The 19,384-nt window shown below is 44.8% G+C and overlaps 1 protein-coding gene across 2 annotated transcripts in view; it reads right to left on the minus strand.

Annotated features, from left to right (window-relative positions):
• Positions 1–19,384, minus strand: part of RELL2 (RELT like 2) — a 156,944-nt gene that overhangs the window by 73,933 nt on the left and 63,627 nt on the right. For both annotated transcript variants that reach the window (XM_085617782.1, XM_085617781.1), the window contains exon 5: positions 10,564–10,752. In XM_085617782.1, coding sequence (XP_085473908.1) covers positions 10,564–10,752 — 189 coding nt within the window. The remainder of the gene's footprint in view (positions 1–10,563; positions 10,753–19,384) is intronic.

A 19,384-nucleotide genomic window follows, 5' to 3' on the forward strand; every position in this document is an offset into this window, starting at 1 on the left:
GTTAAACATGATCTTCAACTCATTTTTAGACACAAAAAATTCAAACAACCCAACATGACATTTAAAGACAAATCTTTATTGAGACATTTGGCTAATAATCCTAACATCACATTTCTCAATGCGGATAAAGGGGGAGCGCTTGTCATAATGGATTCGACACATTACAATCGTAAATTGGATGAACATGTACTAGATACCATGACTTACTCCATACTTGAACGCAAATTTCTTATTCAAGACTTTCCGAAGTGTCCGACTTTACGCATGTTACGCAAGATTTACAAAAATCTCGTGGATCCACTTATGAGACCGATTGTTTCTACCCGGGGTCAACATACGTTAGAGATACCACTGATTTTTTTAACACACTTCTAAACTTTACTACACAATGGGGAGAAGACATGTATTTACGTCCCTTTACACTTCCATTCCACATAATCTTGGAATGGAAGCCATTGAATTCTTTTTACTTCAATCACAAATATCACAAGATTCGAAAGTCTTCCTATTGGAACTCCTACATTTTACTTTATACCATAGTTATTTCTGCCATAACAACCGTTTCTTTTTACAACTCAATGGTACTTCTATGGGAAATTGTGCAACTCCCAGCTATGCTAATTTGTTCATGCCCAAATTTGAATTGGATAACATCATCAATAACGATCCATCGAAATCACACTTACTACTTTTTCTTCGTTACATTGATGACATATTTTTGATTTGGCGCGGTCCTAAACATCTATTAACAAATGCTATTGACCAACTTAATTATGTTGACGAAAGATTGAAATTTACGTCTAACATTCATGAATCTCAAATCAATTTTTTGGATGTGTTCATATATATTAAGGACAATCGCATTGAAACTAACTTGTACAGAAAGGACACTGACAGGAATACCCTTCTACACTTTTCCAGTTTTCATCAACCAACACTTTAGAGTCATTTACCATTTTCTCAAGTTCTCAGGATTAAAAGAATCATTTCAGAACCCACACAACTTGCACAGCACGTTTCAATTATGGAACGTCGTTTCCTTGACCGTGGATATCCTCCACAAACCCTCACTAGAGCCATCAATCGAGCATCTATCAAACCCAGATCTCAGTTATTGGATCGACAAAGAAACATCAAAACATCTTCCAGAGCAGTCATTGTCCCCAAATTGTCCACTGAAAGTTTTAATCTCAAGAAAATCATCTTAAAACATTGGCCTATGATGCAGGTGGAACCTGATTTTTAAAAAAAAAATTCGGACAGACCACTGGTTGCTTATGAGAGAAGCAAGAACCTTATGTAACTACTTAAGCCGCCTAATTTTGTTCATTCAACACTGACACATAAAGGCACTGTACCATGCCATAACTGTGGGAATTGTAATAACATCATCAAGGGGAGTACCATTCAGCATCCCACACGTGGGTTCAATATCAAGTAATTTGTCACAGCCACTTGTGATTCCAAAAACCTTGTATACATGTTGAAGTGCCCGTGCGGCTTGGCATACATAGGCAAAACTGAAAGAAAGATCAATATTCGTTTGAATGAACACAAGAGTAACATCCGCAACAAAAACATCAAATCCACAGTGGCTGTGCATTTCAATGATCATAATCACAATATCAGCCAATTAAGATTCTTGGTTTGTGAAATAGTACCCATTAAAGATGGCAGAGACAACCGAAAATTTATAATCCAAAGAGAGACAGCTTGGATTTATAAAATGAACTCTTTGGTACTTCACGGACTCAATGATCGTGTTGAACTGAGTTGTTTCATGTAAACAACTAAAGCTCTTTGTGCAATGTTCTGGTTCCATTTAACCTTTCAGTTTTCTAGTTTTATTTATCATGCATTATCCTGATTTTTTCTTGCAACTTCAAGCATATTTTGAATGTCATGCCATTCTGTCAATTTTCTCACTTTGACCGATTTTCTTTTTCCTTTTTATTCTGCTCTTTTCATTATTCCGTTCTTTCATCATCCAGTCCTTCACGTTCATTTTGTTTTACCTTTTCGACTTAGCTGTCGTTTTATTTTCATTCTTCCGCTTTAATTCCGTATTCTGTTATTTTCGTGTACTGTGTAACATACATTTTTATTACTCCTTCATTTTTGTAACTTTATTGTCACTCCGTCTACTGTGATACATTTACCCTTTCCAACATGGCCGCCATAGGTACGGCTCTACACGCACTCCCCTCTTTCACTGTTTATAACTGGTGGAATCAATGGCCACCATATGAAATTTCACTTTCCAAAGGGAGCAACCTTATTCTGTTATTTTCGTGTACTGTGTAACATACATTTTTATTACTCCTTCATTTTTGTAACTTTATTGTCACTCCGTCTATGGTGATACATTTACCCTTTCCAACATGGCCACCATAGGTATGGCTCTACACGCTCTTCCCTCTTTCACTGTTTATAGCTGGTGGAACCAATGTCTGCCATACGAAATTTCACTTTCCAACGGGAGCACGCCACACGCTCACTTTGGCTTGATCAAGGTATACCATTTTCTTTGGTTGCGTTTCTTCTTTCACATCACGTTAATTTATTGGTTTATGGGTATTATATTTCTTGTCTCTGAACTTTTCATCACAGCATAGTCACGGGTACTTTACCGTTGGTACATGCTTTGTAATTACAGCATTTTCATAAAGATATTAGGCCACATGCTGTTGTTTACTCACACGGTTATTCGGCTACTTTCCGTTTATCTTTGATCTACTGGGAATTCGGTCACATTTTTCAACTCAGTTTTCAATAAAACACGATTTTTTCTTTTTCAATTAGGAGTCACTTTCCGACTAATTATCATTTTATTTTACGGGTCGTGTCAAATCACTCCTACCTTTACGTTCTTTTAGGATTCCTCCTGACGAAGTGAATCTCATATCCGAAATGCATCGGGGATTATCCTTCAGTTGCTTTAAACCACAATTTGAATTTCTGAAATGTTTGCACCATTGAGAATCTCATGACTACAATGAAGATTACCTCTCAATAAATTTTACGTTCAACTTCTTGGAAACTTTTGATTAATTGCGACATTGTCGCCCATTAAACGGCTGTGCTATAAGAGGGACACCACCCATTGCTGAGTGGTGCAACTGCAGCCTGTATTTTTCGTCTTGGTTTAGAGGACGACTCCTCTCAGCACGCCTAGAACTTTTCAGATTTCACTTTCACAGTGTTTAACAGAAAAGGTGTGCGTGGTATATTATACATGTGACAATTCAATAATGCACTCTCTGTGCTGTACTGTAGACCATGCATAGCTAAATGCACAAAATCCCTTGGATTCATTTTGGAACCCGAGTCTTCAACCATAAATCAATCAATCAATCAATTAAAGTAAGCTTTATTCGATTGTGAGAAAACAATCATAAAAGCACAATAGAATATAATTACAGCAACAATTCATATTTAAAATGAGTTCATAGGAGTTCATTTACTCGGAATTTATCAAATTTCCATAGATTAAAACTTTGCTAAAACCGACAAAACCCCCATTTAAATTGGAGAAACATTTAGGTAAACATTTGTTTCCTTTCACTCAGGACCTTTTTCAGGAAAATTGCCGTCCTGTAGACAGAATGTACATTGTCTAGTTGTTGTAAAGCCGAAATTGCACGTTGACATTGGTGAAGCCCAAACAGTTTTAATACAGGTACTTAATAATAATAATAAATGTTTTATGCGACTGATCCATGTGGAATCATAAAAGTCCAAAAATACAAGCTAAAACAGATTCAAATCAATTATAAAATACATTCAAAAAACGATTGTGCATTTAAAGAATTAATATCCATGTCACTTATCACCGGTCACCATACACCCCCCTCTGCTCATTACTATCCCAACGCATTGTTTTCCTGATTCGGAGTACTCTTTTAATGTATAAAGCAATCCTCCAGGCAATATGTGCATTTTCTAGGCATTGCAAGCGAATTAGCGCTATGCGACACTGTCTTAAACCATACGCTTTTAAAACGGGTACAAGTAATACTTTTCTTTGTGTCACATAAAATTTACAGAAGAACATCACGTGTAATGTTGTCTGAGTTGATTGGGAATCACACGGACAAACTGATAAATTATGCGACCAGTCATTCTTTATAGGAAATGACAATAATCTATGGATGGATCCTAACCTGAATCTAAAAAGCAACGTTCTGTCAAACCCACTAGATACAAAAGACAGGTATGGCTCCAACCCTCCAGTTGTAAGTGTTAACTTGTGTTTCAACACACAAGGTTTTGATAACTCACCTAATGCTCTCTCTTCAGCCAGGTACACAAGGCCTCTAGATTTTAACACCTTTCTAGAGATACCAATCATTGAGCTGGGGTTTGAGTAAAACTCTGGGTTGCCTAATAGTAATAAAAAAGACACAACATACTTCATCCAGGGGATCATACGAACCCCATCAAGTCTCATTACATCCAACATAATAGTTCTATTCAGTTCCGTCTGTTCCTTTGTCCATATCCTACGCCAGAGAAGTATGGGTTCTAATTTAGAAGATCCGATACACAAGCAAGACCCAATTCCTCATGTCAGGCATAAGTAGACGTGCTTTGTGGTACCGACAAAATAAAACGGCCGCTGAGAGACATTTTGCTTTATAAATTTGAAGAATCTCTCCAGGTGGCTTACGACCCAGTTTGATACAAAAAGTGGCAAGTGCGCTGGTGGTTCTCATAAATGCGAGTTGCTTGTCAAAAGAGCACAATGCCATCTGAGACTTCTACCAGAAAGAAAAATCTTATATATCAGAAGGTGGTTCCCAACAAGTCGTATAACCCTTAGTATTAGCCTCATTGTACTATTACTATCTCAGCTTTCTTCTGGTAGAATTTCCAAGCTACACCTGGACTCACTAAAGCCAGTTCAGCTGGCAAGCGCAAGGACGTTTTAGCACATTATTCCTGCTCTCTTCACTCTAAATTGGCTTTCTCTCGAACCAACAGCAGTTTCAAGCAAGCATGTAGTACACGCAACACCACTGATTAAGGTACTCCAAACTTGTCCCCTCACAAGTAGACCCATGCGAAACTGAAATTATCTGAGCGTAATTTCAGGAATTTCAGGAATTTTCTGTTTTGCTGATTATGAAAAATTCCCAAAATTACACCATTACGCCACATCGCATAAGTACTCTGGCATTTGTGGTAAAACTATAGCATGGCTGTGCAGAAACAACATGAACAGCCAGAATGCGAGCAACTGTTTGCGGCAATTGTGTTTTTTCTGCTATTTTTTTTATCACGAAATGCATCCTTGTGTCAAAAATTGATGCAGGGACGCATATTGCTCTACAATATAGCACTAAAATTTGCATAACCTTATTGAAATTCTGTATAATTATCCAAAAGTACATCTTTTGAATTTCACACATCCTTAATAACAAGCTAGTCCTCGCTGGCAGACAAGGCCACCTCGGCCACTCTATCACTCTCCTACTGGAAACTATTACTCTTAAGGATAAAAACAAACCTGAACCGATTCGTGTCAGGGTGTGCTCCCAAAGCGTGACAATAATTGAAGTCATAAACAAGTCCCCTCGGAAGCGAAGTCACCACTACTAACAAATTTTGTGTAAATTTACCATGGGGCTTCTTTACAAGCCCCTTGCACCTCTGGTACGTCACTTTCCCCCATATTAAAAGTGAAGCACCGGCGGCACAGGGGGCTTGTATATAAGCTGCATTCTACTTCACTCACCTTTATACAAGTTTATGGTGTTTAAATCGCTCTTTGTCACCCTGTCACCCAATAGGGTCTGATCCACGCTACAAAGCTGCTAATGAAAAAACAGTAAATAAATAATGGAATAACAAATTATTTGATGGCCATAATGCTTCATTAGACTCGTAATTCATCTGTGAGTGCTTGTGTTAAAATGGCTGGCCTATCAATTCAGGCTCTAATAGTCCTTTGTGGACCGTTAATCTGTTCCTGCAATGGCAAAGAAAAGCAGCTAAAAGGCAAAGGAAATAAACCCTAGCCTCTGGATTTGCCACTGATTAAGTGTTGACTCAAGTATTTTCCATCTATCATATTATCATTGTGCCAAACTTTCAAAAACAACCTTTTGAAGATACCTATCGTCAATATTATTTAAGTGTACAGAGCGTACTGCTACCTTACAGGCATCCTGGCGCTATAGGTAGAGGCTACAAAATCAACAGAAACTAGCGAGGAAAGAGGCAGTAAAGCACATTGTAACGCCATGCTTTTAATGATTTCTTGAAGTCAGGCATTTATCAGAGGCACGAGGAGCGGAGGTAAGGGTGTTTCAGAGGCACGTGGAGCAGAGGTAAGGCTGTTTCAGTGGCATGAGGAGCAGAAGAAAGGCTGTTTTAGTGGCACGAGGAGCAGAGGAAAGGCTGTTTTAGTGGCACGAGGAGCAGAGGAAAGGCTGTTTTAGTGGCAGGAAGAGCAGAGGAAAGGCTGCTTTAGTGGCAGGAGGAGCAGAGGAAAGGCTGTTTTAGTGGCACGAGGAGCAGAGGAAAGGCTGTTTTAGTGGCAGGAGGAGCAGAGGAAAGGCTGTTTTAGTAGCAGGAAGAGCAGAGGTAAGGCTGTTTTAGTGGCAGGAGGAGCAGAGGAAAGGCTGTTTTAGTGGCAGGAGGAGCAGAGGAAAGGCTGTTTTAGTGGCACGAGGAGCAGAGGTAAGGCTGTTGCAGAGGCACGTGGAGCAGAGGTAAGGCTGTTTCAGTGGCACGAGGAGCAGAAGAAAGGCTGTTTTAGTGGCACGAGGAGCAGAGGAAGGCTGTTTTAGTGGCACGAGGAGCAGAGGAAAGGCTGTTTTAATGGCAGGAGGAGCAGAAAAAAGGCTGTTTTAGTGGCAGGAGGAGCAGAGGAAAGGCTGTTTTAGTGGCACGAGGAGCAGAGGTAAGGCTGTTGCAGAGGCACGTGGAGCAGAGGTAAGGCTGTTTCAGTGGCATGAGGTGCAGAAGAAAGGCTGTTTTAGTGGCACGAGGAGCAGAGGTAAGGCTGTTTTAGTGGCAGGAGGAGCAGAGGAAAGGCTGTTTTAGTGGCACGAGGAGCAGAGGTAAGGCTGTTGCAGAGGCACGTGGAGCAGAGGTAAGGCTGTTTCAGTGGCACGAGGAGCAGAGGAAAGGCTGTTTTAGTGGCACGAGGAGCAGAGGTAAGGCTGTTTTAGTGGCAGGAGGAGCAGAGGAAAGGCTGTTTTAGTGGCAGGAGGAGCAGAGGAAAGGCTGTTTGAGTGGCACGAGGAGCAGAGGTAAGGCTGTTGCAGAGGCACGAGGAGCAGAGGTAAGGCTGTTTCAGAGGCACGAGGAGCAGAGGAAAGGCTGTTTCAGTGGCACGAGGAGCAGAGGTAAGGCTGTTTCAGAGGCGCGAGGAGCGGAGGTAAGGCTGTTCAGAGGCACGAGGAGCGGAGGTAAGGCTGTTCAGAGGCACGAGGAGCAGAGGTAAGGCTGTTGCAGAGGCACGAGGAGCAGAGGTAAGGCTGTTTCAGTGGCACGAGGAGCAGAGGTAAGGCTGTTTCAGAGGCACGAGGAGCAGAGGAAAGGCTGTTTCAGTGGCACGAGGAGCAGAGGTAAGGCTGTTTCAGAGGCACGAGGAGCGGAGGTAAGGCTGTTCAGAGGCACGAGGAGCGGAGGTCAGGCTGTTCAGAGGCACGAGGAGCAGAGGTAAGGCTGTTCAGAGGCACGAGGAGCGGAGGTAAGGCTGTTTCAGTGGCACGAGGAGCAGAGGTAAGGCTGTTTCAGAGGCACGAGGAGCGGAGGTAAGGCTGTTCAGAGGCACGAGGAGCGGAGGTCAGGCTGTTCAGAGGCACGTGGCCTGACAGGTGAAGGCTCTGCCATCCACCCGCACTATTCTGAACTTCGGAAGGCTAAGTAAAGTGGCGCTGGCAGAGCGCAGGTGTGGGGCAGGGGCCTACACCAGGCACATCCTGCTTACAGCGGCCTTAACTGTCCCGATCTTGTGCGGGAGACGGATACATTCCTGGAACCGTGCTCTTCCTTTGCAGGCCCTTACGGGATAGGGTGACTGACTCTTCCCAAGCCCCCCTGACATATCATATGACTAGCTCTTCATCGTCCTTCCAACCTGACATGTGACTAACTCTTCCCCAGCCCCTGGCTGCTGTGCTGCAGACTCGGGCCTAGCTGCACTGACCTGGCATTAGACTGATTATAGCTCTGGCCCTGCCACAGCCTCGCCGGCCTGCTATAGGAATGGCTCTGCTCCATCCCGGCTCTGCCTCAGTCCTGTCAATCTGACATGAGAGTTATACTTCCCCAGCCCAACTAGGTTGCCAAGCTAATGACTCAGCCCCAGCTCTACTAACCTGGATTTAGATTGCCTTTTTCCCACGATACCGACCTGAATCTGACTGGTTTTGCCACAGCCCGACTGATTATTGAGGCACACGACTCTGTACCAACCCTACAAACCTAACTTATAGCCGACTCTTCACAGTACGATTAGCTTGTCATGCATGTGGCTCTGTCCCTGCCCCCTTCAGTGGCAGGTGACATGGCTCTGAGTAAACCCTGCCAACTTGACATGCAAATGTTTCTGTCCTGCCCCAATGGTCTGCCATTAGCCTGTCTCTACTCTATATGTGCTCTCTCTCTTAATCCTACAACTACCCAACATACACCTGAACCTCACCAAGCCCTGCTGGTCTGTCATGTTTGATTATTTTGCTTCTCACTCCAAATGTCCTAATTTATGGATTTTCTGATGGACACGTTTTACATCAGATTCTTCACTTTTAGAATATCTGCTTTTGAAAACCTAACTTAGCCCTATTCATTAAGGGCCCTTCAAGGGTAAGTGACCTCTTTCTGCTCAGTACAAATGGCCCTGGCAAAAGGAGAGCTGCGTAAAGATCAGGGCAGCTCTGGGCATCTCTCTCCTGCTCTCATAGTTCCCGAACCAAAGGTACAGTGCACAGGCCAGGAAAGACCTCGCCTTAAACCACTCCACTCCTCCTCAGCCCCCCCACCCGCCCCACCCGGAGGGGATGACTAACTGCATCACTGACGAACACACAAGAGACGGCCCTCATGCCCAACACTCATCAGCTCTTTGTTGGCCCCTGGGAGTAAGGATTACAGACAGCTTGTCTTGCAGTAACCGCCTATGGCTGACTTAGTTCCACTTCTGTATTCCTTGTGCTGGGATTCCAAACTCCTCACCGAGACTTTCCTTTGCTGTCTGATTCATTGCATCTGGAGATCAGGAGAAGCAAACGTCCAGAAGCAATCTCAAAGACCAGACAAGTGGACATCCCCTCCTGCATGTTTATTGTGGGTTTAGATTTGTACTTGACAAAACAGTTTATTTTGTTTCATAGCTTGCTAGATTTATTCTGTCCTACTCTTAAGTTTGGTCTAACCTAACCTTAGTTCTAATAGCTATCATGACCTGCCAAGATGCTGTATCTTGGTGGATTAGGATGGCATGGCATGCTGAGGGCCAAAAGAATGAAGTCACCTCTATTGTGGAAACGGAAAGAGAAATAACATAATTTGCGGACACTGTGAAGACTTGGTGAAAAATAATTGTTCCTGAAAAACTTTGTTAAATTAACCGGCATGTCCAGTGGGTCGTTGCACCTATGGTATATATGCATATAACACATCTCAGTCTCATCTTGATCAAACTAACTGATTTTGGATATATTTACACTAGAATCACATGTTGGTGACAAAATACGAAATATAAAAACAATGGAACAGTCCTGGCAGTTCTGGAACCTTGGGCCATACAAGGCATTGCAATGTTCTTATATGTGCAAAATAATTCGGTGAAACGCCTTAAAAGCAAGTAAAATGTCAGAGATTATAAATGCAAGACCATCAGCAGACACAGACAAGACCTGAAGATCTTTACAACATGACAAACCTTCCTTTAATTCGGATTGATCATACAGATCTTCATACTAACCAACCCGTTCAGAGATTGGAGCAGGGACCAAAAGTGCTGCAGCACAATAAGAGTCCCAATAAAGAGCGTAGCAGCAAATGGTGTCAGTACGAAAATAGAGAGGAAAACCCTGCACCAAACCAAGTAGGCATCATGTGAAAAAGTTGGTATTTAAATAGGAAAATCCTGTCAGAAAAAAAATGTGCAAACTTGAAATAACCAGTCAGCCATAATGGTACCAGAATTGCCAAACGAAGGGCCTTATTTGGAGCTTGGAGAATAGGACTCTCCATAAGAAACATGGCATTATAGCCTGTGGCACTTGTGATACGGTGGGCGGGATAACTCCAAATAAGGCCATAAATCTCAAAAGCAAATAAACTGTAAATAAATCAGCAGGTCTGTTTATTGCTGATCAACCACCTAACCCAGTTTTTCTGGACATTATTACAACATTAATAGCCTCGCCCAGACACCAGGATAGTCTGATGTTGAATGAAGCAGCTCAACCCGTAATGCCACTGGGCCGAACTCAAGCAGGGCACGCCCAACCGCTGGGAATGTACCTGGGGCCAATTAAATGTTTGTCAAATTTGATAGGGTTCCATCCTACTCCTGACAGAAACAACATTGGGAGGGAATACCTTCCAACTGAAAGGACGGTGACTTCCCCAGGGTGAGGCTTGCTTCGGCCCTCCTTGGACCGGCCCATGCGTTGGAGAGGGTGCTTCCGCTTCCGGCTGCAGTGCATGCAGGGTGCAATTGCGGAGCCCAGGTGAACAGTGTGGTGATGAGGCGGTCCGCCATCCTGGCTGTTCCGATGAGGGCAGAAGCTGAGGAAGAAAGAGGAAGTTGGTGAAAAGGGTTGAGTTCACCATCGGACATTCACTTTCAGATGCCACATCCCAGTGGGATAGGGCCATAGACCAAAATGCAATGTGTTCATCTCTCATTTAAAGTCAAGTTTAGAGGTTGTAAGGTTTGAGAATACAAGTGCTCGCTATGCTTTTTTTTTTTTTTTTAACAATTTTATTAACATTTTGTGTATCACTACAGTATCTTTTAGTACAATAATTTTTCACGGTGCATTTACAAAGATGAAGCATGTTACATAGATTTTCGTGCTTTATATAAACATCGGATGCTAGTCCATCTCGGTTATTGGGACCAATAGTCAGACCATAACATCCTGCAATCATTGTATGCTAAGGTGTGTTTATTCACTGATGTCTGACCCAGACTCATCCTGTGGGGGCTCACATATATTTTCCCGGTAGGCGTTCCTCTTCCCCCATACCCTCGTCCATTTTTTGGGGCACCCCCGGTGAGTGTATACTGACTTCTCTGCCACCATTGCCATGTCCAAGTCGTTGCACCATTGACTGAGGGTAGGGTTAAGTCTGGACCCCCAACATTGCACAATATTTCATTTTGCCACTGTCATGCCAAGTGCTACCCAGCCCTGATCTGTATTGTTTAAATCTGTAGGTTCCCAGATATTGAGAAGACAACATTTTGGTTCTGGGATAATCGTGACTGTTGTGACTTGTGAAAGCGTGCGCATCACCGCTCTCCAATATCACGCTATCTCTGGACAGAGCCAGATAGTATGGTATAGTGTACCTGATTCTCCACACTGCCTGAGACAAAGTGGTGTATCTGTTCGGTGTATTTTGTATAATAGTATCCTAGTATAGTATGTGCGGTGCATAATTTTCAATTGCACCAATCGAAGCCTCGACGGTATCGCTGCCTCCCTAGGGGACGCCAGTGCCTGCCGGCAGTCAGCTTCATCTAGGTCACCTATTTCCAATTTCCATCTGGCCTTTAACGCTGCCGTGGGGTCCGGGCGGTTATTCACAATTTTCCGATAGGTTTGTGAGATTGGCTTTTTGTGGAGGTGTTCTGTGAGAAGCCTATCTTCTAATGGTGAGGATTCTTCATGTCGCGTTCCTGGTGGGATCAAAGACTAGAGTGCATGCCTGACCTGCAGATAGCGGAAGATTTCTGTCTTTGCTAACCCCTAAGTGGCCTGTAAATGAGTAAATGTGACCATTTCCCCTTTCTTCCAAATTTCGATATTCCTATCAAATCCCATTGGCTAAAACCTTTGGTGTTGCGCATTATGCCCAGTCTCTTTGTGTCCCATAAGGGCATAGCTTGTGTTATTACTCCCTCCCATCCCAGTGCTCTCTGTGCCTCAAACCAGACGTGTATCGTGTGTGCTGTTGGACCAGTGAGGTTGCTTCTTTTAACCCGGTTGTATAGCACTCCCTTAATACCAGTTGCGTCTAGTAGGTGTCGATCCATTCGGTATGCTGGGTCCTCTTGGGGTATATGTAGCCATTGGTTAATGGCAACCAACTGGGAAACCCAATAATATATTTTAATATCAGGGAGGGCGATACCGCCATGATTCCAGCTTCGGGTAAGTTTGTGCATTGCTATACGGGGAGTTTTCCCATCCCATAGCAGAGTCCTCACTTCTGCATTTATTGCTATGGGTGCCGCTCGTGAAAACTGACCTTTGGTGCTCCGGGATTCTCGTATCGAGGACTGCGAGGTCCAGCAGCCCTCCAACTTCCTGCTGCTGCCTCTTCCTCAGGACCCGCCCCTGGACACAGGACAAAACCTCGCGGCCCCCGCTTCGCAGGGGCCGCTCGTGAAAACTGACCTTTGGTGCTCCGGGATTCCCGTATCGAGGACTGCGAGGTCCAGCAGCCCTCCAACTTCCTGCTGCTGCCTCTTCCTCAGGACCCGCCCCTGGACACAGGATAAAACCTCGCGGCCCCCGCTTCGCGGGAGCCGCTCGTGAAAACTGACCTTTGGTGCTCCGGGATTCCCGTATCGAGGACTGCGAGGTCCAGCAGCCCTCCAACTTCCTGCTGCTGCCTCTTCCTCAGGACCCCGCCCCCCAGCGTGACTATATATTTCCGCGCACATATTTCCGCAGCGCGGGCGAAGCCCGGGACAAGGGCGGGCCTGTTTGAGCCCGTCAGAGACCGACTGAGGCCGGGACGGGATACACCTCTTGGTTTTACAGCTGACCAGGTGAGCCGTGTGCCTGTGAGACATTATGTTATATTGTGTGGTGGTCTGAGTCCAAATCTTCAACCCCGGGCCATTTCGCAGATACACCACAGTGCAGATTTGCTGCTCTTCTTTTAATCGACAACACCAGATAATGGCCACTGCTGGTACCAAGAAGGGCCGGAAGTCACTGAGCGGGTCCGGAGTGGTTGGGACTCTGGATAATTTTATAACTAGAGCTGCGTTAGTCTTACAGAGGGAAATCGAACTTACTGAGAAAAGACTGTCTCTTGATCTAGTGCTCGATAAGCGCTCTTCATTGGGCAATATTGCTTCAGTCAAATCACCGGTAGCTACAAACCATCTATCTACAATAGTCCATGATATCAATGTTTCATCTTTGAGCGGAAATGAAAATGTCGATGCTGCTGCAACCAGCAGCGTTTGTACTGTAACTGAACCCGGTGATTTCTCTTGCCCTGCCTCTTCTATACCTACGATCTTTGAAGGCACTACCAGATCTGGCCAACCCATACGCTCCGATGCTATTCCTACTAAGCCTCTGGAGAAGGCGGTGAAACGTAAAAGGGGTGGCCCAGTGTTGACCAATAAAAGACCTAAAATCCAAAAACGGACAAACGACGGGGCACCTGAACCTGTGCCTACCACAGATTTGATGGAAGAAGGCCCCGAGGCACCGCTGGGCCCCGTATGGAACAATGACTTTTGGCAAAAGATGGAACAGCTATTTACTGCGATTTGTCGCCCTATTTGCAACAGACTTGATTCCTTGGAAAATAGTCTCATTAATTTGGAATCAATGATTGTTTCATCTACTAGGACTAAGTGTATAGGGGATAGAGGGGGAAATATAGAAAGCTCTGCTGAGACCGGCGCCTCTGCTCCCAATCCATCTACTGCTCTGACAGTTACTGCTGAACAACCTATCGTACAGGGTCAGAGCCAGGGATTGCTCACTGTCCCACAAGCAGTCCCCTATGTCCCAGCCAGTATAGGGAGTCCCAGGAACAGAGCGAGCCCTGCAACTACCAATCCACCCAATATTTTATCAATAAAGCCTATTGGGCTCGTTCAATCTCCATGCAAGCAGCCAGGACTCTCCCTTGACCCGAAGTTACCCTGTCTGGATCTCCCTCCTGAAACTGCACCATATGTGGTGATCCTTGCTGGTGTTCCTACTTTGAACCAAGGATCAAGGGAGACATTTCTTGATTTAAAGAATAAATGTACGCACTGGTTAAACTGCAACAAACCCCTTCCGAAACAGTGCTCAAGTGAGATTCTATTTGCGAGGAGAATCAACTGGGTCGGACATAGAGCCAAAGACGTTCCAGGAGACTGTGTAGTCATTAATTTTAGGAACCCAAATACTGTTAGGTATATCTGCACATTCCAGCCAGGCCCCAACTTTAGTCCCCACTCAGTAATTAGAGCTCTCCCCCTTATCTATTTCTACCCAGGACCCCAGCACTTTAGTACTAATGATTTCAACAGGGGAAGGGTGGACAATGCGCGAATTGGTAGGGTTGGATTATCCCCTCTTGATTTTAATATAATTCAAGGCCAAGACCGACTCTGCCCACCCCCGCTTGAAGCTTTCCACCACTTCAATAGATATAGCACCCTTGATCAAGTGGATTGACGCTCGAACCCTAGTAATTTGAAACTGCCCTTAGTCCCGGGGAAACAGTTAGTAATGGAAGGGCTGGCAAATTGGCCTATGCGGGAAAGTATGGAAAGGGTAACTACTTCACCATCCACCACCAATTCTGTTGCTGACCAGACTTTAATTCTAAGTAAATCAAAGGCGAGTCCCCGTTTGTTGTCATGGAACGTGGCAGGTCTCAAGAGCAAACTGGATTGTGAGGACTGGGGTGCCTTTATAGACAATTTTGATATTTGTCTAATGCAAGAGACATGGGCATTAGAAAATTCACATAGGGTAGGCTTTGCATCCTTTAATACACTAGCTGTAACTAGTGGTAGGGGTAGACCTTCAGGGGCCTTACCACCTGGGTGGCACTCCATTTGGGTGCCTTGGCAAGGCAAATCCATACCAACTCAGAAGACATTCAATGTACCTTACTTGAGTTGCCAAATAACATCCACTTGGCTCTCCTGAATGTCTACTCAAGACCTTCTCAGGGTGGTCGGGAATCTGAGGCCATGGAACTGCTAAATAAATTTATTCTGACTCTGGATCCAGAATATTCTGTGGTTGTAGGTGGCGACTTTAATTGCCAATACGAACCACTCTGTGTGTCGATTTTGAACGACCCAACCACAGAGAATGAATACCGGAATATCCCCGATCCAATGATTCTAAAGGTTAAAGCATGGACCCCTCTGGTCCTCCAGATCTCCGCTCTCACCCTTTCCCTGTCATTGAGGGCATGCAACGGGAGATTTGATTCTGACAGACCAGGACGAGCTACTTTTAACAGGGCCGGACATACCTCTATCCTTGATTATATTCTCATTGAAACCATATCCTGGGACAAGGTGCTTGATTTCAGGGTGTTAGATCGAATTGATAGCGATCACAATGCTCTAGCTGTAACTTTCAAACCAGGCTGTTGGGGCATGAGCACTTATGATATACCATCATCCCTCATCGCACAACCCCTCATATTACACAATAACAAACGAAGGGTGAGATGGCCCCGCATCGCCGCAAGCCCAAATAAAATCTCAGAAATTTATAGCCTTGCCCTACCTCATCTTATCGAAATGTCTGAGGTGGGTTTACCTCGATCTCCACCAGAACAGGCAACTGGACCAACAGGCATCCACCTACAGCTAGTAGACAAACTCTCGAAGGCGTTCTGTCTGACTGGGTCCGCGAGGCCCCATCTGCCTAAAAGGCAATTGTGGTACTCTGCAAAGTGTAGGAAATCGAAGAGCGAGTTACTTACCGCCATCAAGGCCCTAGACAAAGGCAGGATCAAAGTATTGAGGGCTAAACATAAACAAACCTTAGAAAGGGCTAGAAAATAATGGGAGTTTGACATCTGGGAAGATCGACTTTGGTAGCAAAGGACTTTAGGGGCTTCTGGACTATCGTCAGCAAGGGCAGGAAAGAAGCAGGAACGATCTCATTCCCAAACATAGCCCCAGCGGTATGGGAAGCTCATTATGGGGGTCTTTATTCAAGCCCAAATGACAATGTACCACCTTTGCCCATTTCTCCTCCAAGACTCCCTAGTCAAGCTGAAGCCACAACGATGATAACGACAAAGGAGGTGGAAATGGCTATACATCTATTGATACCCAACAAAGCGCCGGGATTGGACAAAATCCCTGGCGACCTCTACCGTTCGGAACCAAAGATCTGGGCGCCGTATCTTTGTGCCCTATTTAATTTTATTTTGACGGGAGGTGATCTCCCAGAGTCCTGGCTAGGTGCGGAGATCCTGCCTATATTTAAGAAAGGCTGTCCTTCAAAACCGTCAAACTATAGGCCCATCAGCCTAATTGATATCACACAGAAGCTGTTTGGGCGTATAATATTGGACAGACTCCAGGCCTGGGAGACTGATAATAACATCTTAAGGTCCCTGCAAGCAGGATTCAGAAAGGGCACCTCCACTGTTGACCAGATCTTTCGACTCCAGGTCATACACTGGAAGACCGTGAGTCTAGAGGGTGGCAGCCTCTATCTCATTTTTGTTGACCTGAGGTCGGCATTTGACCTGGTCCCGCGAGAAAATCTGTGGAAGGTGCTTCGGGCCCTCAATGTCCCCTCATATCTTTTGGATATTGTGTGCAGACTCCAAATGCAAAACTTTGCCCAGGTTAGATGTGGCAAATATGGTGAGCTTTCTTCCCGCTTTCCCGTCAACCGTGGAGTCCGACAGGGATGCGTGTTGGCACCCACGCTATTCTGTTTATATATCAACGGGCTCATTAAACACCTGGAAGGTATTAGGGACACAGATGTGCCAAGACTTGCCACGGGTATTTTGCCAGCGTTTATGTTCACTGACGACACTCTTTTGTTGTCACGAACGTCAACTGGCATCCAGCGTATCTTGGATGGCTTTGTGGATTTTTGCGCAGAAAGAGGCCTAGAGATCAATTTAGCCAAAACTAAATTCATGATCCTCAATCCCCCCAAATACACACGGCCAAACCCAGTCCTGAATGGCGTTCACCTTGAGCGGGTAACTACATTCGGCTATCTGGGGATTTTATTACAAGAAAATTTTGGTTGGGGTGGTCAAATTGCCAATTCTGTGCTAAAACTTTCCCAAACTACCGGGGAAATTTCCCAAGTATTCAGAGGTTCGGTCTCCAAACCAGTGTCCCCAGCACTAGAAATCTATAGGACACAAGTAAGAGCAGCCTCCATTTATGGAGCAGAACCATGGGGCCACTCTAGAATACACAGCCTGATTGGGTCTGAAAATTAATTCGTGAGGAGTCTGCTGGGTCTTCCCTCTAGCACCCCGTTGACCCCTATCAGGCTGGACTGTGGGTTGCTACCCATGGAACAAGTGGTAATGCTGCGTCCATTGATATACTGGAAGAGACTTTGGTCCAATGAAGAGCTGGGATTCTACCGTGAGGAATTTAAGGGAGTCTGGTCTCAACTAAAGAGCAAGAATATCCCTTGGCTGAGATTCGTTAGGGATATCTGCACTAAGATTGGCCTTCCTGAATTATGGACCTCTCCGGAGGTCTCATGCCCGGCCCTATCTAAATTAAAATTGGCCGAACAGTTCAATAACTACCATCTTGCGTGTCTTTATGAATGCCCTAAGATCGGCAGGCTGACGGCTGTGTTCCTCCAAATTAAAGATAACTACAGGAGAGAGGAGTTTCTAGATCTGGTTAGTCCTCCGGCCGCGAGGAAGCTTTATTGCCAATTGAGAATGGGTTGTCTCCCGCTCAGATCATTCACATCCGGGTGGGATGTCAACAATACTACTGCCTGTCCGGCTTGTAGACATAGACTGGAGGATGAAAAACACGTTTTCTTTTTTTGCCCAATATACTCACCCCAAAGAAAACGTTGGATCAAGCCCATATGCAACAATCTTGGTTTCAGAGAGTGCGAAAAAAGCAATGAGAGTCCTAAAGTACGATACCAAACCCCCGATAGTCTTTGCAGTTTCTCGGTTCCTCAATGCTATATGGATAAGACGCAGGAAATTCTTGTAATTAATTACTTCGCTTAAATATTTCCCTGTTTTACTTGAATGTATTTGTAATATCCCTCAATTATGAATTGATTGGTTTTTCTTTTATTTTTCCTTTTATTATATTGTGTATTGTGATAATCTATGTCGCTTTTATGGCCACAGAGCCGAAATAAAGTTTATCAATGGCAATGGCTATGATATATCCAGCAATGTTAGTGGCAGTGTGCGACAGTGTTTAACATCTCCTTTGAATCTAGTCAAGGCCTGTGTTAGGTTTTGTGCAATGAACTGTGGTCGATCATGTGTTATAAAGATCCCTAGGTATTTGAAACTGTTGTCTGCTATCTGAAGTGTACATCCACATGGGAGCCGCGGCAGGGAACCATGTAAGATATAGAGAAGTGACTTTGCCCAGTTTATGGTATATCCGGAGACTCTCCCATAAGCCGTGCAGATATCTAAGAGGCAATTAATGGAGCGTGGTGGGGATGTTAGATATAAAAGTATGTTGTCCGCATATAGCAAGATACGGTCTTCCCAGTCTATTGTCCATCTTAAACCACGTATCACTGGGTCCTGTCTTATCCATGCGGCCAGGGGTTCCAGCACTAGCGCAAACAGGAGTGGTGATAGTGGGCAACCCTGTCTTGTCCCCCTTCCTAATGGAAATTCAGTCGATATATGGCCGTTCACCACTACTTGAGCTAGTGGCTGAGTATACAGTAATTGGATCCACGCACAGAATTTGGGCCCAAATCCCATGTGACCGAGGACTGCAAAAAGGAAGGGCCATTCAACTAAGTCAAACGCCATGCGTGCATTTAGTGAGAGAATAACTGCGTCCTCTTCTATGGTGGACCTACGCTCTATAACACTATTTAACCTCCTCAGATTGAGCTCAGTGTTGCGGTTTGGCATACATCCAGACTGATCCGGATAGATCACCGTGGTGAGATGTGGTTGTAATCTTGTGGCCAGTGTCTTCGCTGGTATTTTTGCTTCAGCGTTTATCAGGGAGATCGGTCTATAGGACATACACTCCTGTGGTGATTTGACAGGTTTGTGTATCGCGACTATGGTGGCCAGGCGCAGATCTCTAGGAAGAATCCCCTTCTCCAAACTATCTGTGTACATGGCTAGTAGGTGTGGTACGAGCTAGGGCTGCTGCTTTTGGCCATTGGGCCCTACGGCTTTCCCCGCATGTAATGCTCCTATTGCCTGTGTGAGTTCTTCCAGTGTTATATCTCCTTCCAGGGCCGCTACTGCATCT

This window comes from Triturus cristatus, chromosome 7 (genome assembly GCF_964204655.1).
Source record: "Triturus cristatus chromosome 7, aTriCri1.1, whole genome shotgun sequence".
In the NCBI taxonomy this organism is placed as follows: domain Eukaryota; kingdom Metazoa; phylum Chordata; class Amphibia; order Caudata; family Salamandridae; genus Triturus; species Triturus cristatus.